General features: G+C 52.5%; 1 protein-coding gene across 3 annotated transcripts in view; it reads left to right on the forward strand.

The window, feature by feature from the left end:
• Window positions 1–24,408, forward strand: part of Stk24 (serine/threonine kinase 24) — a 106,381-nt gene that overhangs the window by 77,852 nt on the left and 4,121 nt on the right. For all 3 annotated transcript variants that reach the window (XM_005374077.2, XM_005374076.2, XM_005374075.2), the window contains exons 3-10: window positions 5,306–5,362; window positions 11,008–11,116; window positions 11,355–11,512; window positions 17,073–17,258; window positions 19,010–19,155; window positions 19,858–19,981; window positions 21,103–21,171; window positions 23,619–23,755. In XM_005374077.2, the coding sequence (XP_005374134.1) occupies window positions 5,306–5,362; window positions 11,008–11,116; window positions 11,355–11,512; window positions 17,073–17,258; window positions 19,010–19,155; window positions 19,858–19,981; window positions 21,103–21,171; window positions 23,619–23,755 (986 nt within the window). The remainder of the gene's footprint in view (window positions 1–5,305; window positions 5,363–11,007; window positions 11,117–11,354; window positions 11,513–17,072; window positions 17,259–19,009; window positions 19,156–19,857; window positions 19,982–21,102; window positions 21,172–23,618; window positions 23,756–24,408) is intronic.

Below are 24,408 nucleotides of genomic sequence, written 5' to 3' on the forward strand. Positions count from 1 at the left end.
CCTAGCAATACAGAATCACGGAGAGAGTTGGAAGGAGTGTTCTCTAAGAGGCTGTGCTGTAAAACGTGAAGCGCCCCTGCATTGTCCTGTGGTGAGATGGTGTTGCCATCCTGCCTCCCTGGCAGGGAGAGAGGAGTGAGGACATCTGGGAGCGTGGGCCACTTCCCGGGAGGGACCCAGTGGCTCCCCTGTCCCCTCTGTAACAGTGTAGCCCTGTCCCGCACAGGCCATGCCGAGTTGCTAGGGGCTGAGTGGTCAGGATTAGGGAAGGAGAGATGGAAACAATTTAAATACAGCATATCGGGACTGTCACCCCGGCACATTCGCTTCCAAAGCACCTTCTTCCTTCTTTTGAGGCAGGGTCTTGCTGAGTTGCCCTGCTGGGCTGGAGCTTTTGACCCTTCTGTCACAGCCTTCAAGGGTGTTGGGATGACAGCCCTGCACCACCACAACTGGCCTCTTCCAAGGGTTTAAAAAATCTTGTATTGGCATGTGTTTGCAGTGTGTAACATTTACACTCATTGTGAGAAGTCGGTGTGGACAGTTCCTGTTTAGCACCTGTTCAGACTTAGGACTGAGGCACATTATTCTGACGTATGACCAGTCTTCTTTTTTTTTTTGTACAGTTCTGTATAGTACTATAGTTATATGTGCTGTTGTATATTACAGGACTACATACAAGTTACACAAATTTCTTTGTTCTGAATATTGTTGCATACGTACTATATACAAGTCCTTAGTTAGCAGTCAGCTCACTTAACGACCTAGTCACAGAAACAGCTTGGTCATTGAATGAGGAATGTCTATATGTTATGTGTTTCCATGTTTCATCCATGGCTCCGACTGCTTCAGTCCTGCATCTCTCGACACCCCCCCCTTTTTTTTTCTGGTACCAGGAATCGAACTCACAATCTTGAGCTTGCCGGGCAGGTGCTGTGCTGCTGAGCTAAATCCCCAGCCCCTGACCCCCTTTTCTAATCAGACCGGGAAATCAGCAGGACCTGAGCCCCCACCATGCTCGGCCCTAAGTCTGGTGAAGGGCTCAGCTGTTGGTGGCTTGGATCATTTTAGGGTGAGCAGAGGAGGGAGTAGTATGAGCGTGGGGTGTGGGTACAGGAGGCACTGCAGGACCTGTGTCCTCTCCTGGGTCTAGCGTGCTGCACCCCACTCCTGCAGGGCCAGCTACAGCCTGGAGCATTGTGCAGAGTGGAGAGGTAAGGTATGCAAGGGTCCTGGAGTTCCCTCAGGCCACCCCCCATCTCCTTTCTGCCTGGCCGCCTGGCCCCTTTGCATCCTGTGGAGAGAGTGACCACTGGTTTTCTGCTTCGGAGGTGTTGGGCCTTCTCCCTGCCTACGTGATGTGATGACACTGGGACGGCTGTGTGCCTGAGTTGCACGGGAAGAATGGCCCAGATGGATTTAAGGTTGTCTTGTGATTCTGGGGTCCTCTGGCCAGCTAAAGAGTATTAAATGAGAGGGGCTGGACTTTTTTAGCTGGGGTGGCTTGTGTAGGCTTGCCCCTTTAAGCATTTGATAATGGCATATACCACTTGTCATGCCTCTGCTTCTGTAGGTTCGTGCCTGGGGGCCTGCCAGGGTAAACTAGTAAAAAACATGTTAACCGGAAAAGAGCTACGCATCTGCCTGAGGCAGCAGGTTACAGAAGTGGCTGGTGTGTTAAGCAAGTGGCTAGGAGCAAGCCTGGTGGGAACACACAGGGCTCTCCAGGAAGGACGGATGGACTTTTAGGAGAACAAGCAGGAGGTAACAAAGTGTTGATTTTTTTTTTTTTTTCCCTGTACGGGTATGAGTGGCTTTTGTTGTCTTCAGGTCGTAAAGCTTCCTAGGGCAGGGATTTGTTGTGGGGGCAGAACTGTTCGTTGCTCCTGTGAGAGGATACATGGCAGCCTCATTTCCCAGAAGTTGTTGCTTTTGGTCAGGTAAGGAAAGCTCATGAAGGCTGCTTTTTGCATCTGTTGAGTTTCAGATGTCTGTAGCTTAAAATAACCTCACAGCACCGCTGGGGTTCGCTGTACCAGTGTCGCCTCTGTGAGGCACCGCCCCTCCTGAATTGCAGGTGCCACATCCCATAGCATTTACGTTGTTAGCTGTTGTAAATGATCTGAGATGGTTTAGAGTATGTGGGAGGATGTGCTGTGTGGAGATTATAGCAGATACCCCATTTTATAGAAGAGACTGAGTTCCTCTGGAGGTCTTAGAGCTCCCCATAGCTGTGAGGGGGACTGTATCCTTTCAGACCGTTCTTGTTGTAGGGTCGGTGGTAGATGTGATTATCAGGCACCGGGACAGGTGGCAGATTTGGGACCTACTCTGGTGTCTGGAGTATGGCTCTGACCTGCCTCTAGGGTGCAGGCCTCAGGGTGGATGCTGGTGCCAGCCCTTGACAATTCCAAGATCACCATCCCTCTGTCCCTGTTGTGGCACCCCTGTCCCAATCCGAGTAGAGAAACCAGCAACTGGGGATATAGTTGGGGAATAATTCTGGCGAGGAGGGGGAGGAGCAGGGCAGAACCCACAGCTTCTGGCTCCCGGGTCCTGGAGAGGAGAGTGGAGGGTGCGGGGAGCCCTCGCGTGCAGAGAAGGGAAGCACTGGGGGCGGGTGACTCACGAGTAGTGTGGTCACCAGTGGGGGGCCAGTAGGGCTGGTAGGGGTTCATCTGCCGGAGGACGGGATGCACGCTGGGGACAGATTTTGGCTGCAGGGTGGCCTCTGCTCTGCTGTAACCCTCGGTGACTTCCCACTTGTTTGAAAGGGCTGGCCTTTGCCACTCTGCCTCAGGCCCCTGTCCACTGGCCCCCTTACACTCTCCCTCCTTGTTGCTTATTAGCTGTCCTCAGCTTTTAGTGGTTGGTGCCTGCAGGGTGACTCGTGCAGCAGCAGCGTCCACATACCTAGGAGCCTGAGAAGCAGGTTCAGCCAGCTTAGACCTTTCCATAATGCAGTTTGCACTTCCTGGTCCTTGGTGCTAGAGGGAGTAGGCACAGGTATGAAGCAGTGACCTGGATAAGGGTTTTTTTTCTTTCATCTTTTTGAGACAGGGACTTGCTATGCAGTTCAGGCTGGCTCCGAGTTCACTTGTAGCCCAGGCTAGTCTCAAAACGATCCTCCTGCCTCAGCCTCCCAAGTGCTGGGATTATAGGCGTGCACCACCATGCCGGGCATGAATAAGGGCTTGAGGCCTTGCCTCAGTGCTCTCGGTCTGGTGGGCCTCCTGCTTTGGCAGTGTCCCCTCCAGCATGTCTGCTCCCTGGAAGGGGCTGGTCTTATACCCCCTCTTCCTCTCCAGGAAGTAGGAGGTCTTTGTCACAAGATGGTGTCACTCTGGCCTTGGGCTCTGCTTTTGGGCACTTGCTTACAGAGAAAAAATGCATCAGGGTATCCTGCTCGGGCTCCCTGGAAAGGCAGAAGTAGGAGGGCTAGCAGGTTATTTTATGTGGTGGTGGGTAGGCGGTTACTTCTCCAGTTGGTAGATGTAAGAAGAAAGGAGGGTAGAGCTTTGGAATGCTGAGGGACAAGGGCGCGGTCACATATGCCTTGCTTCCTGGTGACACTGAGTCCCTAAGTCAGCAGAAGATGGGGTCCCAGGGTGTGATTGTACCATTAGTTGCCAAGGAGGAGAGGCTTCGAGGGGACTTCCCTCCCTCCCCATTCAGGCCTCACAGCTGAGTCCAACCGAAGCCAAACACACTGGAGTGCAAGTAGAAATCAGAACTTCCAAAGCCTCTCACAGAAAAACAGCAGATTTCCTATGTCAGTCAGGAAGAAAAGAAACGAGTCTTATGTGGAGTAGTTTATTTCTGACCCTCAGACAGGATGCTTTTGAAATGCCTAGAAGGAGCGGGCTGGTGTGACAGAAACCAGCGCACCAGCATCTTCATGAACGACAGGAGGAGCACTGCGCATTCTGTCTGTGGTAGGAGGTGTTCTTGAAACTGGAACTGGGGCCCATTGGGCCTTCTCAAGGCAGGTGCCCGTGCCCGAGGAGTACCAGCTTTGCACCTGTCAGGTAGGTCCCAAGCCCACTGTCCAGGCTCTGTCGCTGGCCTGAATTTGGCTCCATGTGTCAGTGACCCAGGGCGTTGAAAAGCTTGAGAAACGGTTCTACATACATCAGAACCTGGACTTGGCGTTTGGGCTGTTTTAGGATTAACGCCACACAGCAGATTTTAGTTTAAAAATGAAGAGACTTCCTTTCCCAGATGCAGTGACCTCCCTAAGGTGTGCATTCAGTGTATGTAGCTGCCTTTCCTTGGGCACAGAGGTGACCTCAGCTCAAGCGTGCTGTGAAGCGGGCAGCATAGAGAGGGAATTCAGCAGCACACGGGCCGATGGTCAGTCGCTGCCCGGGGTGTAGCGAGGAAGGGCTGGTGAATTTTCCTGAGTTGGGGAGCTACAAAAGCAAAAAGGCCTGGAAACTGGAACACATTCCAGCACCAGCTCAGCTCTTGTCCGCGTTGGGAGGACCCCAAGGGAGCTCTGGTGGGCTTCTGCCCTGTGGTCAGGAGGGGCCCGATCGCCTTTCTTTCACTTTGTTATTGTCAGTGAATACACAGCTGCCCTACAGTATGGAGTAATGAAGATGCTGCTTTAAGGACAGAGGGGCGTTGTAGCTGAGGGGCATTGCTTCTGGGACCCGCTTGGACACCCAGACCCTCAGATACAAGACAGCCCCGGAAGTCAGGAGGGGCTGAAAGGACACACACGGCTAGGCCAGGCCTGCTTTTTTGGAAAGCTCCCTGGAGGGAAAGAGTACCGAGCCTTTGGAGGTGCCAGAAATTGGCTGCCTTTCTGCACAGCAAGTAGATCGGGGGTGCCATGTTGGGTGCCCCGTTCCCAGGAGCATCACATTGCCCTCCAGGCTCAGCGGGCACTCACAGGTGCAGGTGGAGGACGGGAGGCACCCTGCTCCTTGTCGCAGTATGCCCCAAGCTGTGCTGTCCTGCTGGGCTTGACTCGGCTGCAGGTTCTCAAACCCTGCTCTACATGAGGCTCACGAAGGAGATGGTCTGGAGATGTCCTTGTCCCTCTCTGAGGCTCGGGTCTGCAGCACTGTCCTTAGCAGAATCTGCAGCAGGAGCCCCACCAGATATGGCTATGCCCTGAGCTATCGGAGGTGTTGTGTGTGCGGTGGTCCTTACCCTGACTTGATTTCCTTGCTGACTCAAGTTTTTGATGCTTTCTAGAACCAAAATAGCAGGGACGAACTTGCTCCAGTTATTTAAAATATTTTTTCTGGTTCTGTTTTAAAAGTAATTCCATCGTTTTTTGTTTTTGTTTGTGTAGGATACGAAGTTATGGATAATAATGGAGTATCTTGGTGGCGGCTCTGCACTGGATCTCGTAAGTAGTATGTCGAATGTGTTCCGTACACCCGACTTTCCTTAGTCTGGGTTTGGAAGATAATTCTGTATTCATCACTTTGCCCTCTTCTAAGTTTCATGAAAAAGGAACCAAGTTATTCTTTATGCCTTTTTGCTTCTTATATGTTACTGAAAATTACAGGCCTGCCTTTAAAATCAGTTTGCTTTGTTGTTTTATGAGAAACCAGTGATTTCACTCATAGAAGCAGTGAGGGATTTTGCCCAGAACTCATCTTACCTAAGTACAGTTGGTTAGCTTACTTTCCAGAAGTTTTTAGCTTTTGGAGAGCTGATAACATCATGGTTTCGTGTTTCAGATGGTAATTTAGCTTCCAAAATAAGTGTATCACATTTTCATCTCCAGAGTAAGACTCAGATGATTATCGAGGTGTGGTGCCGGGTCTTACAACAGGGGTTAGGCAAGGAGGTGGATGGATGCCCACTCTTGCGTCTTGCCAGCGGGCACACTGTTGGGACAAGCAGGCCCGGCCCAGGTGGTGTCTCCTCTTCTGGCCCTGCTGTAGGAGCCTGTCTGGCTTCCAGGCCTCACGGAAGGTGGTGAAAGCTGCGGGGTGTGCTGGTTTTTGTGTCAAACATGGCTTCAAGCTGGGCTTTCAGGTGCTCACAAATAAGCAGCTTGTAAGCATGGCTTGCATCACCTTTGAAACATAGGGCATGCAGAGAAGAATTTTTTAAGAAAAAGATACCACATAGTTTGTTTAGCATTTGCCATCTCTTCTGCAGTAGCAATAAAATCATGTTGTCCAGCCCACCCTGAAGGCTGGTTTTAGGTCTGAGACTCTAGCTGGCTGACGTGGTCATTTCAGCAGTGGAAGCTTGCCTGGCAGGATGGCGTGGGGATGATGGTGCTGTGGTTTTCACTGCTCCTGTGATGACAGCTGAAGGAAGTCATGTTTGTTTTGTATTTTCAGTCTATACAGATTGTACTCACAGAGGAAGGAGATCCCTTGTGATTGAGAGGTGGTTTCTTTTTCATAGTAGTAATAGCAATAAGGTATTTTTGAAGGTGAAATTCTAAAGCTATGTGTCTTAGTAACTTTTCTGTCCTTGCTGAGACAAAATACCCGACACCCAAAGTTAAAGAGGGGAAGGTTTACTTAGCTCACAGTTTGTAGAAGTTTTAGTCCATAGTCAGCTGCCTCCAGGCAGAGTGGCATATGGCAGAGGGGCATCTGTTCATGGTGGTGGAAGACAGCAAAAGCAGCGAGAGAGAGAGCAGGGTCAAGCTTCTTTCTGTCCCTTATGTTGCATGCAGGCTGCCTGTTCTAGGGCAGGTGTAGCACTCACACCCTTAATCCCCATATTGGGCCATGAATCAGTCAAAGTCGAGATTCAACCACCCTTGAGAAGCCCACCCCCCATAAGGCTGCGTGAGGCTTTGGGGGGACATCTTGACACAAACCATAGACTATGTGTATCTCCAGAAAGACGATATACCTTCATTTAGAAAATTGCATACTGTTGTAAGCCATACAGAAAAAGTCAAAAGGGTTAAAAAGAAAGATTTCAGTAAAAACGAATCTAGTTTAGTATAAACAATAAAATTGAAGTGGGGGGAAAAAACCCAACTGGGTACTTTGCTTTTGTCTTTGTTTTTTTTTCCCCATAAATATACACATTACACAAAAAGCTTTTCATTTCCTCACTCTTTTGGGAAATACTAGAGGAATGTAGAAAATTACCTCCTTTTGTGCAATTACATTTACTGTTATCCTAAGTGAGTTTAATTTGTGGCATATGAAGTTGTTCGCAGAGACTTTCTTTCCCTGACGCTGACTCCCTCAGAGCAGCAGTTCTGCTTTGAGTGCTTCAGTGTGTATCCACTGTCAGTGCTGTAGTAATTTTTCTTTTTTTTCTTTTTTTTGGTACTGGGAATCGAACTCACGACCTTGCGCTTGCCATGCAAGTGCTTGTGCCGCTGAGGTGTATCCCCAGCCCTGTAGTAGTTTAATGTGTTGGATTTGGTCTCAGTGCAGTTTTTGACATTGCTTTTAGCGGGAGGTGTGGGCTTGCTGGCTGCGGAGACTGACCTGCTTCGTCTCTTTCTCTGTCTTCCATCCCAGCCCCCAAAGCTTCACAGTGGAGGAGACACTTTAATTATGGGATCAGTAGTTATTTTTTGAACTTTGGAAACGGTTACGATTATTTCAAAAGGGCCTGCTACATATTTATAAAAGATCTTGAAAACCAGAATATTGTCACTCGTGAAAGTGTGATGCAGTGTAGCTGAATAGATGGATTTAGGGGCCATATCCTTGAAAACTTCTAACTAGGTTTTACTTGTCTCTGCCAGCAGGCACGTTGTTAACCTGTGCCTCTGTAGGAGCGCCATGTTGAGGGCCTACAGGGGAAAGATGACTGCGTGTCTTATTCAGAGAGCCTGCCCTGCCAGTCCCCTGAGCATGAGGATCCCTCAGCAGAGAAAATCCCCTAAGGCTGCAGTCTGCTCAGAGACCGGCAGGGGTCTCTGCGGGGCCTTCCTGTCCTTGCCCTTGCGCACACACTGCGCGTACCTGTCTGGATTCGAGTGCTCGCTGTATCGTACACAGTGCCCTTGCGCGCTTGGTTGTGGCCATCATCCTGTGTTACCTGTGCCATAAAACCTTAGTGTGCTTGCTTCCATCGGGTCTCAGCCAGGACAGGAAGACGGCCGCCCTCCTTCCCCGGGATGCCCTTTGAGCGTGTCTGAGAATGGATTTGGGAAGCTTGCCTTTGGTTCCAGCGTCAAGGTTCAAGGTTCAGTGGAGGCAGGCTCCAGGTTGGGATGTGGGGCAGAAATTGCCAGGATGTTTCCTCTAGGGGAACCGTGGAGGTCAGCAGACACTGCTGAGTGTTAGTGGCAGGTGTCAGACCAAGGACTGAAATGTGATATCTCCGATTTACAAACTCACAGGGCCCCCTATAGAGAAAAAGTGACTTTATCCCAAGTTAGAGATGGGGGAGCCTCCAAACCAGATGGCAAGTCCTGGTTTCTTTCTTCCACTACATGATGTGCAAATAGACATTGGCCCGTCGTAGGGAGACAGAGTGCAGACTGCAGTGGGAAGCCTTTATTCCATCAGTTTGGTGTCAGCCCGGATCTCCTTGAGTGAATTCTTGAGGGGTCATCCTGCGGAGGGACTGCCTGGGTCGAGGCCAGGGTGTGAGCGTCTCCTTAGCTGGCTAAAGGTAAACCAGGGCTGATTGAGGCTGTGTGCCTTGTGAGCCCTCTCTTCTTTTCCTGGTGCTGCATGCTTTTTGACCTTTAAAAAATACAAATTTAGAATCTACTGTGAAGGACAAAGAGACAGTGTAGTTAGTTCAGTTATAAGAGCCATGAATATATTTTTGAGTGCATACGTCTGGATGTGCTCCATCTCTGGGGGTGTATGTGTGTGTGTAATTGCGAGGATATTAAATAATAAGTGGAATGTTGGTAGAGCCCACAGGGAGAGAACCCTGAGTTCTTTTGAATACAGTTTGGAAGCCACTTGTGTCATTAGGCTGTCAGATCGCAGCTGCCTGTGGGATGGCCAGGCCAGGGAGAGTGTCAGCCATAGTGGGCGGTTCAAGACGTTCCAGCTTCCAGTGTGACAAGAGTTGGTCGCCCGGTGAGGGAAACCATTTCAATCAGAAAATACTTACTGTGTGCCTACTGCATGTCTGGTCTTGCCCGAGCCCTGGGGAGTTCTGGAGTCCTTCTGTTACGGAGCTGCACAGCCGAGTGTATCACCGTGTGTTAGAAGGTGTTGAAGGAAGAGAAAGCAGGTGGAGGGCATTAGAAGAGGTGAGTGAGGATTAGCAAGAGGGCCTGCGGCCAAAAGGTTTTATCTGATTAGTAGGTCAGTTAGTATTGCCAGAGAATCTAAGGGCAGACTTGGAATATAATTAAGAAGGAACTTCACTACATAAATCCATTGCTTGATCAGGCAGAGATGTTGACAAGCTTAAAAATGAATACACAACACAATTTTGGAAAAAAAAAACCCAAGGTGGTGCATTCAAGTAATGTTTAGGCCAAGCTGCTGTTGTCACAGCTCCAAAACAAGACAGAAGTGGAGTTCCGCCCCACATGTCGGGTCACCCGCATCCTCTCCAGCGGCCAGTATTCAGCGCCAAGACCGGGAGGGGCTGTGTCCTGTGTGCTCACGTTCCACACACTGATGCTGCAGGGCCTGGGGCTGTGGTCTCCAGCTGGGTGGCGGCGTGCCCAGCTGGTGGCCTTCACGGCAGAGGAAGAAGTGGAGAGAGATGTGGGGGAAGGGGTTAGTGGTCACCCATGGATGAGAGGTAGTCCACATTTTTCCCTGTTACAGATTCTTGAAATGCTCCCAAGCTTAGTGACAGAGTCCACCATGTTTCCCCCAGCTAGCAGTTTGTAATAATGGAGTAGGCTAGCGTATGACTCAGAGAATTAAGCTTGCCCTGGCTTGACCAACTCTAGGAGTACCTGTTACCGCGAATTTGACAGTTATGTTAGGGTTCTCCAGAGAGACAAAACCAACAGGAAGTGGGTGGATGAGATGGGATTTACTAACGAAATTGCTTATGTGATTATGGAGGCTGAGCAGGCCCACGGTAGGTGGTCTGCGAGCTGGAGAACCAGGGAAGTCTATAGCATGGCTCAGTCCAAGTCCAAAGGCCAGAGAATGCAGAGTTCTGATGTCCAAGGGCAGAAGAGAGGTGTCCCAGCTTTAGAAGAGAGAGTGAAAATTTGCCTTTTCTCTGCCTCGTGTTGTTTGGCCCTCAGCAGTATGGATGAGTCTACTATCTGCAAGTGATGGTGGACATACTGTCTGATCTAAATGGCCCGTTAGCTCTGATTCTTTCTTCTGAATGGGGATGGCGCATCTGACACTTCTTCCTTACACCTTTATAAGAGTGGGTATTTAAGGAGTCCAGAGTAACAACTCCGAGTTTCTCAGAATAAAAATTTCCAGAGATAGTTATCACCTCAATAGGAATAAATAATTTTTATTATTTAATGTATATATTTTGTAACAAATTCTAAAGTGTTAGGAATTGAACTCTTTCAGATACATCCCTTGAAGATGAGCTTTAAAATAGACTTAAAAATCCGGGTGCAGCAGTAACCTCCGGAATGGATGTGCTGCACTTTGAGTTGTAGAGATGCACCTTCTGGTAAGAGCGCCGAGTTGATGAGGGCAGATCCTGGTCGCACTGTGTTCCTGGACTCTGTCTCCTGACTGTGGGTTTCCTGCCTGCGCCCCACCTTCCTTTGGGCCAGATGGTGACCCTCACAGCGGGTGTAGTGACCAGGGCTTCCTCACGGGCACCACTGAATTGGAGCTGATCTTGCTTCATTCTGCGAAGTCATTTTCTCCGGTTCTGTTTTTTAAAGGATGCTTTAATAGATTTTAATTATGTAGCAAAATGTGTGCTTTAAGTGAAAAATTTCTTTTGTTTTTTGGCACTGCGAAGTGAACTCAGGACCACACACTTGCCAAGCAAGGCGCTGTGCAGCTGAGCTATAGCCCCGGTGGGGAAAACGTTTCCAAATGTTGCTTATCCTTTTGCATTGAATGGGGATACTGCCTTGCCTCCCACTACAGGTGAAACAATCACTTAGTGCTTGTAACACTCTCTTGTGGTTGTCTTTGTTAGTTAGAGCCTGGCCCTTTAGATGAAACTCAGATTGCCACCATATTAAGAGAGATCCTGAAGGGACTCGATTACCTGCACTCAGAGAAGAAGATCCATAGAGATATTAAAGGTAAGAACACCGTGCTGTTTTCACTCTGTTAAAATACCAGAGATGGTGAAGCTAAACTTTAGCCCAAGGGGAGCTGTCCCACACCATCAGCGCTGTGGGACTGGGCTGAAGGTGGGGCGGGACCCCTGGCCAGTTCCACTGGGGCAGCATGGTGGCCGGAAGAGGACACATTGGCCCTGCCCCTGTGCTTGGCACTGTGCAGTGTGGTGACTGATGTCAGTGTGGTTTTCCTTCACAGCGGCCAATGTTCTGCTGTCTGAACACGGAGAGGTGAAGCTGGCTGACTTTGGAGTGGCCGGCCAGCTGACAGATACCCAGATAAAGAGGAATACCTTCGTGGGTACCCCTTTCTGGATGGCGCCCGAGGTCATCAAACAGTCAGCCTACGACTCGAAGGTAAGAGCCAGCGTGCTGTCCTCCTGTCCTGCAGCCCTTTGCTGGCACCTTCAGGGCTGACCTCTCTTCCTTCTGTGCCCTTGAACACCTTTGCTGATGCGGCCACGGTGACTGTAGTTTTAGCTTCGTGTATATTTGGTGCGGTGGGTACAGAAGAAGGTGGCGGGGGGGGGGGCAGGAGGACCACGGTTTGAGCACAGACGTCCAGCGGCAAGCAGCAGAGGCCGAGCAGGTGGCCGCTGCAGGTGCGCAGGAGGGGAAGCCTGAGCAGAGTGGACGAGCGGCGGGGCTGGGACCCTGCTCTGTCCGTCGGTCAGAGGGCACACAGACGAGGAGCAAGGGGAGAGGCCGCAGCAGCGTGAGGGAGAGCGTGCTCTGTGACTGCCATGGAGTCTTCCTGCCGTGTTACTGTTAGTTCTCAGGATCTCACTCCTGCATCTTCCTTATCAACATGAGGCACGATGTCATCTTTCTTCTGATTGCTTTTACTTGCCAGTTCTTTTCCTCCCTGTTGCCCTTCAGGAGTGGGATTTCAGGGTTGGGGCCTTAGGGAGACGTCTCTCCCTGCACCCCCATGGGGTACGGCTCTGGGCCAGTAACTCTTGTCTGGAGCAGGGCCTGACCATGCGTGCTTCTCCAGGCTCGCTTTGTGGCTGTCCTCAGGGCTGGTGCATCTGCAGTAGCTGATGTGGCTGCTGTAGTCTCTTGATGCTCAGGCGTCGCCACCTTCTTCCCAGTGCCCGTTTTATGCATCCTGGTGGGTACTCGGGGGCGTCTTTCCTCTGGTGTCTGCATTGCAGGTTCAGGGACACCTTCCCCGCCGGGCTCACAGGCTTCCGTCCTGCAGTTAGGAGAGCATGCACCAGGCAGCTTTCTCTTTATGCACACACTGAGTCTCAAAGGCAGGACAGATGGGGGAAGGAAGGACGTACCTGCCTTACGGGGCAGCCTTTTCCTCCCCTAAGCTGGTGGGAGCAGCCATACCCTCTTCCTGAAGCGTTGACAGCGCTGCTTGCCGTGATAACCAGAGCCAGTGCCTTGAACCCACTGTCATTTGTCTGGCCTGCCAGTCGCTCCTGGATGTGTGCGTTGCACACGCAGCTTCTGTGTTAGTCGCAGTTCTCAGTCTAAGCATAGCAGTCAGAAGTGGCACATGGGGAAGAGTAGCGTTTCCTTGGTGTTGCAGATGTGGTGCAGTGTGGCGGGCAGTGCCCACAACACTGGCCTGCCCTGAATTGATGATGTCCAGAGGCCAGGCTCAGCATCCTCTTATACATGGTTTTTCCTGGTTTTGGCCTCAGAAGCAGCGTGTGTGTGTTCTTTAGCGATGATCTGGAACATACTGAAGGAAAGAAAAAATGGAGACAGGAAAACCATCTGTAGATTGCTGCCAAGCCCGGGCCGAGTGAATTCCAGTACCCAGTCATCTCTGAAATAACCACTCCCAGTCGCACCGCAGCAAGGCGTTGATGGGAAAAGCAACGGTGCTGAAGCCGGGTGAGGAGCTGGCCGGTTAGCAGTGGCTGTTGGTGCCCGCAGTTGGCTGCCTCCTGTGGAGCAGGGCCGCGCCTCCCTGCCAGCTCCAGCGCTGAGCCCGTTGCTCCCCTGCTGCGCACACACGGGCTCAGGTGTCACCTGCTGCCCTGCCTGGGTGGAAGGAGCCTGCAGGGGACAAGGGTGTGACTGAGGGGCGAGCGACTCTGGGCTTTATTTCCGCAGATTTAATGTGCGGCCATTGCAGGTGAAGCTTTTATGACCGTTAAATACTCATAAGTGTCTTCTCTGTGTCCAGATCCCATGTATAAATCCATTCCTAAGTATTGCATCTGAGCGCACAGTAACTGTCTTAAATCCATTTCTGTTTTGACTAGTTCAGTTATGAGTAACCTGGTGTTAAGCCTGGTTTTCTTGGCTTGATTTTAGAGTTGATTAGGGTTTCTGTAGAACTGTTTCCTATGCATAATTTAAAAGATGTCACTCAAGTCGTGTTCTGTCTCCAGACTCTAGCCAGTTTGCTTTATTCCACTTGATGTTGTAAGGACGGACACTGCTGTGTAGAATTCGGCTTTCCCTGTTCGCGTTGAGGAGCCCTCCAGGCAGGAACCGCGATTCCACATGGTCTCTGGCCCACGCTTCCTAGAAGTGTTTACGTGGGAAGAGAGCTGCTCCCAATTAACACCTGCATTTCAGGCCCTTGGCCTCCGTAGCTTGCGATGTGGGTGTGTATTGAAAACCACTGTCTGCTTTCTCTGCTGGCAGCATCTTAGTAGCTAATTTCATGTTTCCCCAAATGGCAAGAGAGTGGATCCCCTCGTGCCTGTTTTCCTTGCCATGGAAGAAGACTCCCTTCCCTACATACCTTTTAGTTTGTTACTCAGGCACACATTCCAAATTGGATGCTGCATTTCCTAGATGCAAAAATTACACAAACTCGGTTTTAAGACTCTTACCAGTGCCTTGTTGTTGGTATGTGATAGCTCACTAGGTTAATGGGCCAGTGCAATTTTATAATTTTTTTCTGAAGTTGAATGCAAGTAATGCTGTTACTGAATATTTTGGGGAACACCTACCATCTTCCAAATCTTACATCTGTCGAGGATATGTTCCTACAAGTGGGATTGTTTGTAACAAGTTTGGAGTTTTCACTTTTGAGTCATTTGCCAAATTTCTAGGCATTCGTTTCCTCCCTCCCTCCCTCCTTCCGGTTCTGTGTGTGTGTGTGTGTGTGTGTGTGTGTGTGTGTGTGTGTGTGTGTGTGAATGAATGAACCCAGGGTCTTCACACTGAGGTACATTCCTAGCCTTTTTATTATTTTGAGTCATGGTCTTGCTGAGTTACCCAGGCTAGGTTTCAGTCCTCTTGCCTCCGCCTCCCAGAGTGCTAGGACCACTTGGCATTTATTTGCGTGCCAGTCTAGGTTTCTAGGTGTCCGCATTAGGGTGAGCATTAGATGTCTGAAGGTGGGGGAAGGCCACACAGCACCCATCCCTTTCGCAAGCCAGGAGTAGGAGGCGGGGGACACAGCGCACCAGGAGCCGCAGTTCGGAGCCTGGCTGGTTGGAGGCGTCCTGAGGAGCCGGATGACACAGCACCAGTGTCTTTGCGTGGTGCTGCCCTGTGACCTCTTTCAGGAAGCCGGCCGGAATGCTCAGTGTGGTGCCTGAGCAGGTCTGGGCAGAGCCAGGAAGGGCTTTCCTCAGGTGGCTTCAGCTGGTGTGTGTTGGCATGGCACCGGGACAGGGTCTTCCCCGAGACTTGTTGCCTTTCTCACTACCCAGCCCCACGCCTGGAAGCAAAGCCCTCAGCCTCTGGGAAGTCGGTGCTCGCTCAGCCGTGGCTGGCGGAAGGAGAGATCCTTGTCCTCTGGGCCTCCTGGGTAGGGGTGTGGTGAGTGGGTGCGGGTTCCTCGGTGGGCTGGAGGCCTTGTCACAGAGCATGTGGAGAGATGGCCCATCTCTGTGGCCCAGAGCCTGCTTTGCCATTAGCAGCAGCTGCAACGTGCTGGTTCAGGCGAGCTGGTGCAAACAGGTGGAGGGGAGTCGAGCAGACTTCCAAGGTCTCCTGTGTGTAAAGTGCCGTAGCTGCATCTGTCCCTCCAGCTCGTCTTCCTCCTGCTGGCCGCTTGTGCACTCTCCACCACCACTCTGGCTCCAGGCACCTCTGTGTGCATCTGCACCCCTCCCGGGGCAGAGGGAGTGTGGGATAAATCCTGTTTCTGCTGAGCTGGGGAATAAGACTTGCTGACAGCTGTCCCCATCTTGGTGGAGAACGGAAGAAAGTGGTAAATGCCCCAGGTCCCGATCCCAGGACCACTGGGCCTGGCTTCTGGGAGGAAGTTGTGGCGCTCATGGGTGGCAGAACATGGGCAGTGAGTGCTGTCCGCTTCCGCTTTGGCAGGGGTCAAAAGCTGCCCAAGTCCCGTGGTCACCTAGCCAAGCTGCAGCCTTCCCCTTTGTTGCCATGCGGTGCGTGAGAGTGAAGTATTAGGTTCTAGTTGAGTCCTTGGAGTCGTGATGGGTGGCACAGAGACACCAATGGCAGAAAAGTGTCCCTGGACGAAGGCTTGTTCCCTGCCTCCATTCCCCAGGTTATCTTTGCCAGCCTGTTTTGTTCTTTGATTTTTCCAGTGTTTGCCCTGTTCTCTGGGGATTGGTGAAGTGTCATTAACCGATGGGTTCAATCTTTTAAAATTACGCAGCATTATTTGTATGTTACATGTTCATTGATCTCACCACTGGCTCAGTCTTGGTCATACTGTGTCAGGGCAGCTGACACCCGGTGCTCTGTGGGGGGCCGCTGGCGTCTGCCAACTGTGAGTCTAGCCCAGCCTCCCTGTCCGGGGCACCTGTAGGACCTTTGGCAGGAAGTACAGGCTCTGGAGAAGCAGATGGAATGCTGTCAGGAAGCAGCCACCAGGCAGAGCTGGAGACCTCTCTTCAGATTGATGGCACTGGGCGGATTGAACGGGAACTGTTTGGGTGATCATTGAGGATGTGCAAACCTTGTTTGGGTCCTGATTTGGATGAATCAACCATGGAAAACAGGGTTTTTTTGAGCAGTTGAGAAAATTTAGTTGTTATATGTATGATATTAAGGAATTAGAAATCCTCCTCAATAAACTGAAAACTGGCACATTTGAGCTTATTAGCAGCATCTGGTTATTTTCTTTCCCTTCTGATCGGGGACTTACTGGGACTGTTCTGGCTACCACTGCCCCTCATCACAAGAAACAATTGTATTGCATTGTTTTCCTGGGAAAAAGGTCCAGATCTGAAATGTGAAGTATGGTTTCTCTTGAATCATCCCTTTCATACTACTGTCAAGTCGAACCACTGGAAGTCAAGCCTGGGTAATTTTAGGTGTCAGTATGTGACAAACAGTCTTAATGGCAGCAAAGTAGAGGAGACGTTATGGTGACTGATTTATTTTAAAATATACTCTGGCAACAAATAGACTAAGCCTGTATGGTCAAACGTTACTTACAGTTACTAAATACGTGTGGTGAGTAGCATCTCTGTGTCTGAAGGTTCTCAGAATAGTGGTTCTCGGGTTCCGGGCACAGTGTTGGGTCCCTAGCACAGCTGCCCTCCCCTGCTCTGCAGATGAGGAAAGGAAGGCTGAGGTTAGCGGCTTTGTCTGAAATTGCAGGACTTTTGTCTATGGAGGCAGCGTGTGAACCCACATCTTAGAGACCAAGGTGCCATCCAAACCAACAGCTGGGTCTAGTGCTAAGCATGCTTGGGGTGTGTGGTGACTCCAGAATTATCTCCTTGCCCCAGCTGTTCCTTGCCTGCCACAGTCTCCAGGGACCCAGCATCCCTAATGTAGCAAGCAGTGCCTGCTGTAGAGCAGTCACGTGACCCTTGTCAGGGTAGAAGTGCGAGATGTTTGGTAGAGCGCATTTTCCCAGTTGCTGCCTATTTTGAAATTATAGGAAGGGCTAAAAATAATTGTCTTTTCTGAAACCTTGGAAGTACACCGAGAGGGGTGCTGTCCTTTTGCTAAGCGTGTTGGTGGAACACATTTCTGTTCTGAGTCTAACGAGGCCTTGTCATTGCAGGCAGACATCTGGTCCCTGGGCATCACGGCTATAGAACTGGCACGAGGCGAGCCACCCCATTCCGAGCTGCATCCCATGAAGGTTTTATTCCTCATTCCAAAGAACAACCCCCCAACGCTGGAGGGAAACTACAGCAAGCCCCTCAAGGAGTTCGTGGAGGCCTGTTTGAATAAGGAGCCGAGCTTTGTGAGTTTGTGCTGCTGTGGGGCGCGGCTGGGTTTCCGGGCACCCTGTTGGGATCCATTCCGTCTCATTTGTTTTTTCCCCTAAATGAGTTTGATTTGTTCCAACTACAAATATGCTTTTCTTTTCATTTAATCTTTTAAGGGTGAAAACTACTTACTTTCTTTTAGATTTTTCTAGCATCTCATACCTCAGGAGGATCTCCTTAATATTAGGGGGAATCGTAAATGGTTACTGTTGTGGAGGAAGGTCAGCCTGTGAGCTGTGAGCCGTTTTTAGTGCTGGTTAAGGCGCGTCTGAGCAGTGATGCTCACTGCTGTTCCTCGTTGGCCGGGGTGTGCTCGGAAGCGGGACGAGGAGGGTGGAAACGAGGCGCCGATTCCCCGTCCCTTCCTCCCCTTCCTCTCCCACTTCATGGTTTATTCACAGTGGCAGAGCCTGCGGGCCTGCATGGCTTTACCTCACTTTTCTCCCCAGTCAGGACGTGCTCTAAAGGCTGTCTGTGTGTTTCGGTGTTCACTGTAGCACCCCTGTCTTGTCCTTGTTTTGCGGCTGAGTTTTGGGCAGGGTCAGCTGAAGACCAGGCTGGCCCTTGCCCTGTCCCGGCCCATTCTCTCTCACCTGTCTTGGGGTGATGACTTTTTACAGAGCTTCGTGGTCCTAATGTAGCAGTTCTGGTGAGGGAGTGAAGTGGGGAGTAGGGCATTTTTCACACATGGGGTCACTGTACCAAGTGGCGGGGCGTTTTGCTCCCAGCCAGTGCTCTGACTTGGACGTGATGTTGGCAGCCCCAGGAGGACACGTCCATGTGCGTACACATCTTCCATGAAAGCGCATTTCCCAGACTGGTGCCTTCCCCCGGACGTGCCCTCCCACCTCACCTAGGCCAGGCTTTGGAGGACAAGGATGTGGAGCTGAGGATGTGCGTGCCTTGCGGGTGGGGGAAGCGACACCGCCTGAGCTGACGTGGTTTCCACACGCGCGCACATGTGAACTTGCTGGCTGTTCTTACTCAGGTCTCTGTGATATGGGACAAGCGGGAGCCTGTGTGATCTGCCGGCATTTCTGTGTCCCACTGTCTGTTCCGGGTCTCTCCACGCTGCGTTTCCCTGGGGAACCTGGTCCCTGCAGCAGCTGGGTTTGCAACCTTGAGGTCAAAGCCCTTGGTTGACCTCAGTGTCTCGAGTCTCGAGTGTGCCCTTCAGCCGGGCTGTGCCGTGCCGGGGCGGGCTGAAGTGCTGAGCTCAGTCACAAGGGCCGGGACAGGTGGGGCTGCTGGCTCTCGCATGGGGAGCGCTGGTGACCGGGAGCCGTGCCGTGCTCTTCCTGCTCAGGAGGAGAGGGTCTCTCGGGGCTCCTCTCCTGTTTCTTTCAGATGAACCCAGAGGAGCACACTGACTTCAGTGTCTCTCGGGGTGTTAGCCAGAGCGCAGACAGGAAGTTCACTGCGGAGAGAGCCTGTCTGTCCTCACCCGTGTCTGCAGTGGTGGGGGGCGAGGTGTGGCTCTCGGACATCGCCGCAGGTCCCGCACAGATTGTGGCGCGGGGCCTCTCGCTTTCATTGGGTGCTACCTGGCAAGGAAGCTAAGTGTCCAGAGTCCCAGGCAGGAGCACAGGGCCTCGTTGTCAGTAAGCCTAGGAGTGAAGTGGGACCTTGTCAGTGGAGGGAGGCGTTCTGATGTTTTGAGGGAGACGGTGCCCCTCGGGGTGGAGGAGAGCTGCGGGAGGAATGATCTCCACCTCATCCTTTGCAGAGACCTACGGCGAAGGAGTTGCTGAAGCACAAGTTTATAATTCGCAACGCCAAGAAGACATCCTATCTGACTGAGCTCATCGACAGGTACAAGAGGTGGAAGGCCGAGCAGAGCCACGACGACTCCAGCTCCGAGGACTCGGATGCGTAAGTCGCCGTCTGGGCCTCGTCTTGCTTGTGACCAGCCCGGGAGTCTTGGTTCTCGGCTTGCATTGCAGGGTGGGGTGAAGCTTTGTGTTCCTTCTTAGATGGCCCGGGCCAAAGTGGTACTTGTGTGGTGTGCCATGCAGCTGTGTTTGAGACTCTCAGGTGGCATCTGATGTGGCCAGGCGTTTCCCTGACGTGTGTGACAGAGTGTGTGTGACCTGGGCTGCAGTGTTCCACCGAGGGTGCTGGGGCCAGCGGGGTAGAGCTGAGGCTGGAGTGGGCAGGCGGGGAAGGCTCGGCTCGATGCAAGGAAGGAGATATGGCTACAGGTGCCCCTTAGCCGGGCTGTGCAGAGGACAAGGGCTGGCTTTGGAGTGTGGACGGTGACAGCTGGAGGCAGAGGGCAGATGGGCAGCAGAGCACAGTGGGGAGACAGGTGTGGCCAGGTGGGGGGACAGGGAGCAAAGCCAGCCCCAGCTTTGGCTGGGAGGAAGCCTCCAGGAGAGAAGCTGAGGCCCCTGGGCCTGGCTGACAGTCGGGGTTGGAGCGTTCTTCCTCTGTGGGAGCAGAGCAGGGGTGAGCTGGACTCCCCATGGTCCGGTCTCCATGGGCAATGCTGGGGGACTGGGTGGGGACGAGGAGGGCGCTGGGGATCGGAAGCCGCTGTGTCGCTGAATGACTGACTGTGATATCTGTGTCCAGAGAAACAGATGGCCAGGCATCCGGAGGCAACGACTCTGGGGACTGGATCTTCACCATCCGAGAGAAGGACCCCAAGAACCTCGAGAATGGAGCTCTTCCGCCCTCGGAGTTGGAGAGGAGTAAGGTACGGTCACCGTGCTCTGATGCGGGGGTTGTCGGCCAGTGGTGGCTTTGGTCCCTTCCCCTGTGGATGGGGCGGATGGCTCCCCCATCCTGCAGGCAGCCAGGCGGTGACAGACCCTGCGGGTTAGCCGTCAGATTATCCAAAGGTTCAGAGTGGAGAGTCGGCCGTGCCGTGCCTTGCTGATTCTGCCCTCTTCTCCGAGGTCACACCAGGACCCTATGACCCTCAGCCGTGTGTCATTGCTCCTTCGGGTGCAGTTTCACCTACGCAGTGACTGTGGCTTCTTCAGGGCCACATCTATTTGCATGTTAGGGTTGTGTTTATAGCATACTGTAACTTTAGGGTAAAGCTTTATTTAAGGACTGTGTAAATGAATGCATTGCTTTTGGTAAACTTAATTTTGACTAATTAGTTTCATGGCTGTTTAAATTTACTAAAACGCAGCTGGGCATGATGATGCACACATGTAATCCCAGCACTCTGGGACGCTGAGGCAGGAAGATTTAGTGAAAGAGAAGGAAGGAAAGGGCTGAGGATGTTATGCAGTACAAAGGCCTCAAGTTCAAATCCTAGTACCACCACCAAAAAAAATTACAAAAGCGATGTCTTTAGGATTTTGGGGGGCGGTATTGAGGATTGAGCCCAGGGCCTCACACGTGCCAGGCAAGTGCTCTGTGACTGAGCCATATCCCATTCCTTTGGGGTTTTTAAAGTGCGGACAGTCCTTCCCGCTGCCCCTGGTCCCACAAGCCTTCTGTGATGAGTTGGGAGGAGTTCGGTATCCAGACAGAGGATGAAAATAGTGCCTGTGTAACGGCTCGTCGGGCACGGTGTCCTTTTCCAGGGTCCAGGCAGTGAATTCCCTCTGCACGGCACAGTGGAGTGGCCAGCATGGCTGTCCCCTCAGAGCTCACTGTCTTTGTCCCCTCCCTTCCTGTATGGGATCTGGGCGCTGGGTTCCCAGCTGGGTGGGTTTTGCTGGTGATTGCAGATCAAACCGTGTAGCCTTGGGAAGCCAGTGGCCAGTGAGCAGGACCCGTCCTCAGCACCACTCTGTAGACCAGCTGGGAAACCCGGAGGGTTGATGACCCGTTTCTGATGACCTTTCTTTTCTTCCCTAGATGAAAGACATCCCAAAGAGGCCTTTCTCCCAGTGTTTATCGACAATTATTTCTCCTCTGTTCGCAGAGGTAAGACGCCTGGCGGGCTTGCTGGAGAGCGCGGTGGGGGGGGGGGCGGTCGGCGCCTGCTGCTGTGGCGTGTTGTCAGCAAAGCTGGGGACATCGCAGCAGCTGGCGGGCACAGCTCGGCGAGTCTGCACTATGTCCATAGCGGGCAGCTGGCCTCAGGTGCTGAGAGCCACCTCCTGCCTGCTGTTGGCGGCCGTCTTCTGTCTCATCTGCCCAGGGAGATGCCCATGTGTCACGGTCCCAGTGACCCAGCCCTCGGCCTTGTGTTACCGGGGTGACATTCAGGTTGGGGGCTCTGAAATCTGGAGGATGCAGCCTAATCTCTGGCTCAGGCAAATTCATGGCAGTGTTCAAAGTAGTTTTACTTTTAAGGGAACTCTGATTTTTCTTGAGTTCCTGTGTTTTCCTTGAGCCACGATAGTTGCCCATAACCTGTACACTCTTGCAGAGAGGTCACCTCATCTAACAGGGCCCTTGGCCTGTGGATGGGTGTGCATGTGTGTGCGTCTGTGTGCATCCGTGTGTGTGCACACGCTTGTGTGTCCTTTCCTGGCTCAGCCTGCCTTGAGGACAACTGACGTGCATCACCCCCACATCTGTGCGTGGTGATCCTCACCTCTCTGGGCAGCTTTGATCAGGGGCCACGTCCAAGGTCTTGGGACTCCAGCGTGGTGGTCCACGGCAGGGAGGAAATGCTGCCTGTGCCCATCCTCCGGGCTCACACGTGGTCTCCCGAGTCACAGTGTCCCCTCCCGGCCCCTCAGGCTCCTCCATATAGTGGAATCCTGTTGGGGGACTGTGCTGGCCTCAGGTGGAGAGGCAAGGGCCAGGCCAGGCAAGCTGTGACGCCTCCTGGTCACCTGTGTCCTTCCCTAGACCCTGTTGTGGCCTTGAGCGTGTTGCCTGGGGCCCTGTGGCCTGCTAGCTGCTGTCCTGCGGCCTGCTGTTGGCTGTGTTAGTAAGATTGGCCAGAAATTAGGGGAAAGGGCACGTATTTTTCATTTGCCCAAATCTCTTTTTTATTGGGCTTCAATAGAAGCTCTTGAGATCATTATTTGGTAGCTTTCTCAGATTAATCCTAATGCAGAAATATCTGGGCTATTTATTTTATTTTATTTTATTTTTATTTTTTTATTTTTTTGGTTTTTCTCCGGTACCGGGAACCGAACTCACAACCTTGCGCTTGCCAGGCAGGCGCTTTTGCCGCTGAGCTAAATTCCCAGCCCCTATCTGGGCTATTTAAAAGGTAAACTTGTAAACTCACAGGCCTCCTGCCCTGTGTGTTTCTGTCATTGGTAATATGTTGTGACCCAGTGTTTGGAGTGTTCAATGGGCACGATTTTGGAGAATGGTCCTAAGAGCTCACTTCTAGGATGATTACCCTTATGTTTATACATGAGGATGGTAGGGAGACGGGTGTTGTGACCCCGTTGTCACTCACTGTCCAGCGTGCCCTTGGGCAGAGGGCTCCCCCCGCCTCCTGCTTTGAGGCACAGGTGAGGGGTGGTGGGCACAGATCACTCTTGGGCCTGGCTGTGCTGTGCTGGTAGGTGACGGGGTATAGGAGAGGGGCTCCAGGTCATCGGGGTTGCAGCCTGTGGCAAACAGTATTCCTGGCCCCCTAGGTCCCTGTCCAGTCCTTCCAGCAGGGAGAGAAGCTATTGCTGTCACGGTGATTACTGGTCTGTGGGTGACGACATGAGTTCTTCTCTGTTTTTTGGAGGGGGGGATCAGGAATTGAACTCAGGACCTTGTACTTGCCAGGCAGGTGCTTGTGCCACTGAGCTATATCCCTGGCCTGACATGAGTTCTTAACACGCCGCAGAGCCAAAGCCGAGTGTCCTTTGCGATACCCACAGAGACGAAATGGAGGAGGGGGCTCTGCAGCTGCCACCTGGAGTCCCTGGGAGGGCGTTTGGTCCTGAGCTGGCTGGACCTTGATCTGAGCCGCATTCCACTGTAGGGTGCGTGCTGGAGAGGGGCCTGGAGCTGATGCGGGTGAGGAGGTGCTGAGGACACTGGTTCCGTGGGCGCAGAGGGTGGGTGCGCAGGTCCCAGCATTCAGGGCTGCTGAAGGGCGCTCGGACAGCGAGCTGGCCCGGAGGGTGGTTGCTGGAACGGGAGAGCCAACCTGTTGATACCAGGAGCTGAGCCTGGACACCGCACACCGCACGCCAGGGCAATTTCTGGTGGACTTGAAATGGCTCTTCTGGAGCAAGAGTAAGGCTGCGTGGAAACGGAAACCCCCAGTTTGGAGAAAAGGTGCTCATGGAACTGGTCTCCTCCGTCCTGGTCTGGAGAAGGCACAAGCTGTTCGCTAGTTCTCTGCAGGAGACCCGGGGTGACCTGGTGGCTGTGGGTCTTCGGGACCTGGAGTGGTGTTGAGGTGACACGATCTTACTCCAGGGTGTGCGCCATGGGTCACACTGCCCTTTCTGTGTTTTCAGCTGAAGGAGAAGAGTCAGGCATGCGGAGGGAACCTGGGCTCCATAGAGGAGCTGCGCGGCGCCATCTACCTGGCGGAAGAGGCCTGCCCCGGCATCTCGGACACCATGGTGGCCCAGCTCGTGCAGCGGTTGCAGAGGTAAGTGCAGCCTTCTCGTGCTGCTTTCTTGGTCTGCCTTGGGGTCTCTCGGGCCCTGGCAGACTGCAGTGGAGCAGAACCTTGTGCCTTGTCTTGGCCCTGGAAATACAGGCTGGTTTAAACATACCAACTTTTAATTACGCAGTCTACTTATTAAAGCCTAATGAGCCAAAGAGGTCAAGCCCTTACTTAGCCCAATGCACGTAGCTGCACGCTAGGCCTTAGGCTTTAAGGTCTGGGGTTCAGAGTCCAGGAGGCCCTGGAAGTGGGGCTTTCACGAGCCTGCGTGTGGTGAGGGCCTTCTGCCGTGGCCCACAGTCCGTGCCGGGAGTCTTACCGGCACTCGGTGCTGGGACCTGGTAGCTCTGGCTGCCCGAGCTTCCGGCTGAACAGTAGGAGTGTGCTGCTGAGGTTCTGGGTACAGCGTCGCCCACACTGCCCTCCCCAGGCAGATGCTGTCACAGCAGTGTTTGGAGACAAGGCGTGCGGCCTGTCGCGCTGTGACTCGGGGCATGCTGTCTTTGGGCCCTCCTCAGGCCATGGCTTTGGTGCTTGTCCTCAGGTGTCCAGAGGGTGGCTGAGCCTTTGTGGTCATGAGAGTGTTTCCAGTCTCTTCTGAGACGGCTGCTTGACAAGACACAGTGGAGTCTTGG

This window comes from Chinchilla lanigera, unplaced genomic scaffold, assembly GCF_000276665.1.
Source record: "Chinchilla lanigera isolate Chin_1 unplaced genomic scaffold, ChiLan1.0 scaffold00003, whole genome shotgun sequence".
NCBI classification, from domain to species: domain Eukaryota; kingdom Metazoa; phylum Chordata; class Mammalia; order Rodentia; family Chinchillidae; genus Chinchilla; species Chinchilla lanigera.